Consider the following 9727-nt stretch of genomic DNA (forward strand, 5'->3'; position numbering starts at 1 on the left):
TTATTTTTTACATTCTGTTGCGAATTACCTAATTATCAAAACAGTTGATATGTGATTGGTATAAAGAAACACATTTGTAGTCTGTATATTTTATTATATATATATATATATATATATATATATATATATATATATATATATGACTTTCTTAGCTCACTGCTGTTTTTTAATTGTATCAGTAAGACTAAGTACCAGCTCCCATGAAATAGAACTTTTTTAAACTAGTAGATGCTTTGGGACCCTCTTGGGGTGGTAGTTGTGACCTCTTCCTAAAACTTGAAGTTGTTACATGAATACTTGGTCTCATTACACACACACACACACACACACACACACACACACACACACATACACATACACACCTTGTTTATCTGGTACACAGTAAAAGATAAAGCACATACATAAAACTTTGCAGGTCTGTTGTCTATTGTAATCAGTGCCCAAATTTTACATACAATGCCTAGGAGAAGGCAAGATATTTTATCCCAATAGAGTGCAGTGCTCCTACAGAGTGTAGAGTAAAGGGCACGGGCTTTGCCATTTTACAGTACAGCAGATGTGTTTACTTGTTATTTAAGGGGCTCGAGGTTACTGGAAGGTTGACTTCCAGATGAATCAGGGAGTGATATAATTTACAACATAAATTATCGTATCTTCAAATTTTGGCATGTTAGATGTTATACAGTTTTGAGTATGTATGTGTTAAAAGAGATTTTAAGAAAATGCTTTGAAAAAAGATATAAGTCTGCCTAATTTAAATGGAGCATTGGAAACACTTGAATAGGCTGAACAAATGTGTACGTTAAGTTCAGAAAATGAAAGGTAAGAAGGTATTGTCCTGTACTAAATCTGTATCCTGAGTTGGAAAAGGGATGTTCCACTTAGTATGTATGCTAGATTGTGATCTACTCAAAGTCAGTGACCATGTCACTTTCTCTGGATTTTCTGGTAGCACACTGCCATAAACGTAGTAAGTAGTTACACAATAAATAAATGCTTCTTCAGCAAAGGAATTGTTTCTCAAATTGGCTTTTTTTTCCCCCTCCCCTCCATTTAGAGCCGTGCTCCGATCTCAGCGAAGCTTGTTGCAAATATGCTCTCCGTAGCAGGTGCGGATCATATTATCACCATGGATCTGCATGCTTCTCAAATTCAGGTATCAGTGGAAGCTAAATATTAGCTTAGAGAGTTTTAGGAGTTAGAAAGGGGGGAGGAGAGGACTGATAATGCTGAAGACTGCAGAGAAGAAAAAAACTGTTCAAGTACAGCTCAAGTAAACTAGACATTGACGACCTTTTAAACACCCTCACTTTAAGCTTAGTTTATGGTCTTAGTCATTTGGAGTGCTTGGAAAGGGAGGCAGTCATGTATTGTGGGTAGGGTAGGCTTTGGGATCAGATCTACTTTGAAAACTGGCTGTGATGCTTACTAACTTTATAACCTTGGGCAGATTATTTAACTTCTGAATATACACTGCTTTGTTACTGTATGAAGTAAGATATTAAATTCATAGTATAATACCTGGCTGATGACAGGAACCAAATAAATGGGAGCTGTTAATGTCATCGTTAAATTTAGAGCCACAGATATGGGAACCTACTTCCTAGCATAAACCCAGACTATGGGGAACAGAATGCCACCTTATGTTTATACATTTTAAAGAGACTTTCAAATTGTTAATGTTGGAGGCTTACGGCAATCCAGTGAGGTATATAGGACAAGTGATTATACCCATTTTACAGAAGAGGAACAATTAGTTGAAAAACACAACTAATCTGTAGCAACTAGTATTAGAACACAGATCTGGCTTCTAGTTACTCTCTGTGACCATTTATTATAAAAATCTTCCACTCAGTTTATATACTATAGCATCTCTAACTGGTTTGCCAGTTAGCTTTACTCCTGAAACCAGGCCAACATTGATTAGCATGAAGCAGTAAATATGTATTACCTTGCGAGTCTGCATTGGCAGGGTAATTCTGGTCTAGGCTGAATGTGGACCTTTTCCCTAAGGGTTCACTCATGTGCCTGTGGTCACTTTTGGTTTACCTGGGACTGGTGCTTCCCATTGTGGCTGTGTTCTCTTGCACAGCCTGGATTCGTGGAGGCCGTTTTTAGTCTACCACAGTGGGCGTGCCTTCTAAGCAGTCTGAATGCTGCAGTAAGGTATTCTTTGGACAAGTCACTATTCTATTTGTGTTTGTCATTTATAAAGGGAAGAGGGGCCGGCCGAGTGGCTCAGTTGGTTAAGAGCTCACTCAAGAGTTTGCGCTCTGAGCAACAGCAGTTCGAGTCCAGGCCCGAGCTGAGCAGTCACTGAGCTGCCAACAGGCAGCAGGGTGGCTCAGCGAAAAAAACAAAAAAAGAAAAAAACCCCAAAAACTTGTAGTATAAATGGAAGAGAAGGAACATGAAGGAAAACTAACACAGCTCCTTCCTACAGGGCTTTTTTGATATCCCTGTGGACAATTTGTACGCAGAGCCAGCTGTCCTGAAGTGGATAAGGGAGAACATCTCTGAGTGGAGGAACTGCACTATTGTCTCACCCGATGCTGGGGGAGCTAAGAGGTATGGCTGAATTTGTTTTTCCTGTATTTTTTTCATTACAGTTTATTGGGGTGACAATGGTTAGTAAAGTTACATAGGTTTCAAGCATTTGACAAGATACAACACCCATTTATGGTTAAAACACTTAATAAAATGGGTATAGAAGGAAAATAACATAATAAAGGCCATATATGACAAACCCTCAGCTAATATAATTCATGGTGAAAAACTGAAGCCCATTGTTCTATGTTCAGGAACATGACAAGGCTGTCCCCTATCACCTCTGCTTTTCAACACAGTATTGGAAGTCCTAGCCAGAGCAGTCAGGCAAGAGAAAGGAATAAAAGGCATCCAAATAGGGAATGAAATTTGTAGTATTCTCAATATACTGGGAAAATCTTTCAGATAGTTGTCAGAAAGTGATGTTTTTCTATCCAAGTGACAGTTTTTAGATACTTCAGAATGGATTACCAGTAGCTGGGACGCGGGCTGGATATAGTTTTACTCACTCCTCTTTCTGGCCTGAGTCACTACCTGAAAGATAAGACAGCAGCATGGGGGCCCCAGATAGTTTGGTACTGTGGGCCTGACTGTAACCCATTAGTAACTTGGCACCGCAGGCCTAACAATACCGCTGGAAACCTATCAGGAAGGGGAGGGTGGAAATTTGGTTTTCTAATGAGTGGCACCTGCTGTCAAGCCACATGCTGATAGTGGACAAGTAAGCTTTTGCATACCTCTTAATGCTGCTGTTGGTTAGATCATTTTGGTCCTTTGGATTAAAGTATTAAGCAGGAAGGAAAATAAAGCATGATAGTTTTATTTAAAGCCCAGACCTTAACATTTTAAACAAACTGCCAGGGATTACCCGTTGCAGTGTTTTATAGCTCACATGGTGCCGACTACGAGCTTTTTATTTCCTTAGTGGGTCACTCATTAGTAATGCATTCAAAAGGGACACATGCTCTTCTTGTTGTGGAAATAGAATGAAAAGCTACAAAACACAGATGATTAAGAAAAGCTAATTCAGATCTCTCTAGAAGCCATTCAAATCTTCAATGACTGTTTCTCAACAACCTCTTTATTTCAGTAACTTCAACAGTACTGATAAGCTGAGAACTTGAGTTCTATTATCCAGCCAGATGTATGGCTTTGTCAGGCTCATGTAATCGCCAGTTACCATCTGTAATACTAGAGACAGAGCCTAAAAAACATTCCCCTAATGGCGGTTGTCATCCTTGTCTTAACTTGTGCATTGTTTTCACATCTTGCCATGGGACTTAAAGAAAACAGTCACATAAGCAAGCAGGATTTTCTTTCCAAAGTTGGTACAGAAAAACTGCCTTTAGCAGATGATGTGTGAGGGTTTATGGTTAATAATTTTCTTATAGTGATGGAGTATTTCAAAGTGAGTGGCCCTCACTTCTGTGCACTTGTGACTTGTACATGGTTCTCCCCTCAAGGGCACAGGTAGCAACGTTTTCTAGCCTTTATGCTTTGTCAGTCACTAAGTTTGTTGCCATTAAGCATGACTAGTTTGGGATGCTTGAACTAACCATGCCTTTCTCTCAGATGCATCATCATTCCAAGCAGATCGGTGACTAGATGTTATGTGCCCACGAAGTAGTAATGGAGAGTACAGGGTGTGGCTTATTTAGATCAGGTACAGTGTCGCCCAAATTGTGTCTCAAACCTTGTGTGTTGTCTATTATGTTGCCACAGGTTATCCCATATCGAGCACAAGCTCAGATGTGTGACCATTGTCAGAAGGGAATTAGGACAGAATGCTTTGGTTGGACCAGTACATTCAAAACAAAGCCCAAAGCACAGGCCTCGTCACACATGATTAGGACAGCACAGATGAGCACAGACGTACATGTCACTGGGGAAGCACACTATCATTTACTGAATGAATTTCTGTTTGAATGAATCATGTGGTACTCTGACACCAAACAGATTTGTCTTCTATTTCACCCTCTGGTCTGCTTCGTATTTTCTTGTAATTAAAACAAAACAAAACAAAACAAAAACAGAAACCTATTTTGATTTGGAGATACTTTGGCTGTACAGTGAGGTACCCCAATTTGCCCAGTTAATTGGTATTACTTTCTTTCTAGCAGCCATTAAAGGAACTCCCAAGCTTGGTACCCAGGTACAGTTGACATTGACAGTTGGTAGATCACTGGGAGGAGTGTGATGAGGGCACGGGCAACGAACAGGCTGGCTGCTGCTTCTCTTCTGCCAGGTTCAGGTTCACTTCTCACCACAACCACATGTCGAATTGGGACAATCTGCACTGTTGGCATAGTTAACCAAGTCTCATCTTTCTTCCCTTCTGCTGTCAATTAATTAAATGAACGTGCCTTAGCATTATGCTGCTTCCCAGAACTGGTGAGGGCATATGTCTGTCCCCTACTGTAAGCCAGAATGGATTCTAATTTACATTCATAAACTGCTCTCAAGATATGGAGGCATTAGTCTATGAAACCCAGTTGTGATGTCAATAAATTATAGTTGCTTTCTTTCAGCCCTGAGAACTGTTTGGTTTCAAGTTTTCTCCCCCAGAAAACAAGCACATTTTTCAGTTCATTTCTTCTGTCTTAGGAGCTACACATGCGGGTTTTAACTGTAAACACCTGGTTTTGCAGAGTGACCTCCATTGCTGACCGATTGAATGTGGACTTTGCCTTGATTCACAAAGAACGGAAGAAGGCCAATGAAGTGGACCGCATGGTGCTGGTGGGAGACGTGAAGGACCGGGTGGCCATCCTAGTGGATGACATGGCTGACACTTGTGGCACAATCTGCCATGCAGCTGACAAGTGAGTGCTGAGCGGTGGGGCTGGAGGTTAGAAGTAAAAAGTGACAGCTATCTGAGTTGCCTTAAGCCTGCGGATTCTTTTGGGAACTGAATTGAGGACATGATAACTAGCTTTGGGAGTTTTTTATCACCCTAGGCTTGAATTGCAGTATGTATACATTGATGAGTACTCTTTCTCCCCCCATCCGATTTCCTTAGTTTTTTGTTTTTTATTGTATTAAAATATATATCACATAAAATTGGCCATTTTAACTGTACGTTTCAATGACATCAGTTACATTTGTAGTGTTGTACAACTATCACCACTATATTTCCAAAAATTTTTTATCACTCTGAATACTCTATTTTTGATAGTTTTTTTAAAAAACAAGTTAAGGTAGAAATCCACAGGCCTGAGCAGACAGAAATATACCGGGGGTGCCAAAAAAAATGTATACAAGTGGAAACTTTGGTCATCATCACTCAATCAGTGGTTGACCATAATCAGAAGTGTCTGGACACTGATGGTAACCACTTTGAGCACATCTTGCAATTTCAGACGTCAGAGATGGCTTGTATTCATCTTTTATTACCAGTATATTTTATTACACTTTTTTAAATATTTTATTGGGGAATTGGGGGAGGGGAACAGCGTTGGGGAATCAGGAAAGGGAAACAGACAAGTTGCTGTCCTTTTGTTCTTCAGTCTAGTTGTGGAGGACGTCGCTTCACTGGCCCTTGTTGGTATTGTGATCATTGCACTCTTCCCGGGTGAGGCAGTCGCTCGCTGGCCATGGGACGGTCACTCACGGCAGCTCAGCTCACGAAAGCTCACGCCCACTGCCGGCCAGCCCCACTGCAGCCTACGCCATCACACACAACTCAAGGCAGCCCAGCTCCAGGTCGAGCTGTTGTTCACCATCTTAGCTGTAGAGGGTGCAGCATCACTGGCCCTAATGAGGGATCCGAGCGGGGGCCCTGCTGCTCAGAGCTGGCACTCCAAGCCAACTCCTCACCAACACGCCACTCGGCCAGCCCGAGTATTACAATTTTAATACAGTTTTACTTTCTTAAAATGCGTATACATTTTTTTTGGCACTCTCTGTATTCTCATGTTTATATTTTACCTAAGCCTAAAATCCTAGTCTTACTTCTCGGCTGTCCATTTTAGCTGCTCTTACCTTCATTCAAATTTATTTTCATCTCTTGCCTGCACTGTTCTAAAATACCTTCCCTCTGTTCCGTCTGCTCAGTCTCCTACCTCCCCAGTCCATCTTTCACATTGCCGTCCCAATTGCAAATCTTCCTAAAACCTAAGGCTAGATCCCATCATTCCTCACCTTTAAAACTTTAAGTGCTTACAATCCAAGCCACTCCAGGCAGCAATGTTTCTCATCACATTTTTTTTTAACCTTTAAGCATGCCTTGCACAGGGCCTGGCATATAATGGGTGCCAAAAAAATATTTGTGTGCTAAATGAGTCCTGATTTGGATCCTGGAGTATTCATAAAATTCCTTTTGTTCTGGTATTAGTAAGGTAATGCTAATTGCTGTAACACATCAACTCCCTGAAATGTCGGAGGCTTAACATGATGCAGTTTCTTTCTTGCTTGTTGCATACTCTACTGCAAGTACTCCTCTTGCAGTCTTATTGCACTGCATCTTTAATGTGTGGCTTCCAAGATTCCTTTCAAAGACATTTATTTCCATTTTGGCCATCCAAAAAGAGAAAAGAGCATGGAAGATTGTTCACCCATGGAGGAGTTTTATAAGCTCAGCCAGGAAATGGTGCTCACATTTTGATAGCCAGAATTAAGTCACTTGGCCATGCCTAACTATGCAAGAGAGGCTGGGAAATGTAGTCCAGTCGTTTGCCCAGGAAGAAGAGGAGATGGATTCTGTTGAGTGTAGCAGTCTGCTACAGCCCTTTTACATTAATCCAGACCTATTCAGATAAGTTTAGTCCAGTCCTCTCTCCTTGCTATGGATTGAATTGTGGCCCCCTAAATTTTATGCATTGAAGCCCTAACCCCCAATGCGATGATGGTATTTGGAGATAGGACCTTGGGAAAGTATTTAGGTTTAGATGAGGTCATCAGGGTGGGGTCCTTATGATGGGATTGGTGCAGTTCAGAAGAGACCAGAGAGCTCATTCCCTCTCATCTCCCTATGCATGTGTACACATAAAGAGGTCAGAGTGGTCATGTGAACATATGGGGAGATGGTAGCAGCCAACAAGCCAAGAGAAGAGGCCTCAATGAAACCTGCCTTGCCGTCACCTTGGTCTTAGACTTCGCAGCTTCCAGAACTATGAGAAATAAAATTCTGTTTAAGCTATATCCAGTCTGTTGTATGGCAGCCACACTGATTAATACACTCCTCCTTCCTAACTCAGATTCTATAGTGACAAATAAGATTAACCCAAATCAACTCTGCTTTTTCCTGTAGACTTCTCTCAGCCGGAGCCACCAGAGTTTATGCTATCTTGACCCACGGAATATTTTCTGGCCCAGCCATTTCTCGTATTAACAACGCTTGCTTTGAAGCTGTCGTAGTCACCAATACCATACCTCAGGAGGATAAGATGAAGCATTGTTCCAAAATACAGGTGAGGGTGAGATTCTTGCAAAACAAAACTCCACTGAAGCATTCAGGAGGTGGTTACATGTGTTGAATGACCAGATTTCCTGCTTTGTTCTTAAGGGTTTAGTCTGTCATCAGGATCTGTGATCCAAAAGTTAAAAAAATTGCGTGTTTAAAAATTCAGATTGCTTGACCTCAGAATCTCTGGAGGATGAAGCCCAGGATTCTCCATTTTAGCAGGCTCCCTCCATGATTGTGATGCTCATGCAAGTTTGCAAGTCCATGTTTTATAATATGTGTGTGTCACTCTTAACTGCTGGTCCCTGCAGAAATAATGTGAAACCTTTAAATTGGTGGTACACTCCTTAGAACTCCAGAGTCTCTCAAAGTTGCTCTGAAAACAACCTAACTTAATTACCTAGTGTTCTTTTTAAAATGCAGATTCCTTTGCTCCATTCAAGACCTACAAAACCAGGGGCGGCCGGGTGGCTCAGTTGGTTAGAGTGTGTGCTCTGAACAACAAGGTTGCCAGTTCGATTCCCACATGGGCCAGTGAGCTGCACCCCCCCACCACTACTAGATTGAAGAATTGAGCTGAGCTACCGGTGGGCGGCTGGATGGCTCAGTTGGTTAGAGCGCACGCTCTTAACAAGGTTGCCGGTTCGACTCCCGCATGGGACAGTGGGCTGTGCCCCCTGCAACTAGACTGAAAACAGTGACTGGACTTGGAGCTGAGCTGCGCCCTCCACACACAACTAGATTGCAACAACTACTTGACTTGGAGCTGATAAGTCCTGGAAAACCACATGTTCCCCAATAAAATTTCTTTAAAAAAAACAAACGAACACCTACAAAACCAGAGATCCTGGGACAACTGCTTTAAAGTAATTCCGCAAGTAATTGTTAGACACTCAATTTTGAATGCTGTTGCACTAAAACACAAGGCCTTTGCTTAATTATGTGTACGGTAATCTGTTCCCTTTCTGAAATATGTAGAATTGGAGGGCTGATGCCATTCTTAAGGATTATTTTCCAGCTGAAATTTTTTTTTCATTTCTAAGAATTTTTAAATGACAACGCACCACCATCTTGGTGAGTCTGAGTCAGAACTTTTCCTCCATTAGCATTTTTACTATCCTATGTGGTTATATTTAAAATGTTACGAAGAATATCTGGGTGCCGGCTCACAAGGGGAGACAGCACAGTGCAGCAATCTTAAGAGGAAGGACTTTCATTAGGCTGCTCATCGGTGTGCAGACTGGCCAGTCATCTGTGTCTGAAACTAACCTGGTGCTTTTCTTGCCTTTCTAGGTGATTGACATCTCCATGATCCTTGCAGAAGCCATCCGGAGAACTCACAATGGGGAATCTGTTTCCTACCTGTTCAGCCATGTCCCTTTATAATAGAATAATTCCTGAGGCTTTTAAAAAATAAAGTGAACCCCACTCCTTGTTTTCCCTTGGTATTTGATGAAAAACTCAGTAGAAGACCCAGCTTGCTCCAGTAGCCTTTCTGTATCCCATATCAGGTGTATTCGCGTTTCTCCAAAATCAGGGAAAAACAGGTTGAGACTAACTGCTCAGATTTCCTACATGCATTGTCTCATTCTGGCTTTGATTTTGTGAGCCTTGCAGCTTTAACTACAGCTCAGCTGCTGCAAGATTTCAGACTTCGAAGGGTGTTGTATTGGGGGTGTTTGAATGTTTTGGGGGAAGTTCAGACTATTTTGCATGTGAGTACTTCAGGGTTTCTTTGGTTCAGAACTACTAGCAACAAAGCCAACCCAATGCCCCCCC

The 9727-nt window shown here is 41.6% G+C and overlaps 1 protein-coding gene across 2 annotated transcripts in view; it reads left to right on the forward strand.

The window, feature by feature from the left end:
- Nucleotides 1-9386, forward strand: part of PRPS1 (phosphoribosyl pyrophosphate synthetase 1) — a 32444-nt gene extending 23058 nt beyond the window's left edge. For both annotated transcript variants that reach the window (XM_019662473.1, XM_019662471.1), the window contains exons 3-7: nt 1058-1156; nt 2444-2568; nt 5196-5369; nt 7796-7955; nt 9242-9386. In XM_019662473.1, the coding sequence (XP_019518018.1) occupies nt 1058-1156; nt 2444-2568; nt 5196-5369; nt 7796-7955; nt 9242-9334 (651 nt within the window). In that variant the 3' untranslated portion in view covers nt 9335-9386. The remainder of the gene's footprint in view (nt 1-1057; nt 1157-2443; nt 2569-5195; nt 5370-7795; nt 7956-9241) is intronic.
- The last annotated feature ends 341 nt before the right edge of the window (nt 9387-9727 follow it).

This window comes from Hipposideros armiger, unplaced genomic scaffold, assembly GCF_001890085.2.
Source record: "Hipposideros armiger isolate ML-2016 unplaced genomic scaffold, ASM189008v1 scaffold_377, whole genome shotgun sequence".
Classification (NCBI taxonomy): domain Eukaryota; kingdom Metazoa; phylum Chordata; class Mammalia; order Chiroptera; family Hipposideridae; genus Hipposideros; species Hipposideros armiger.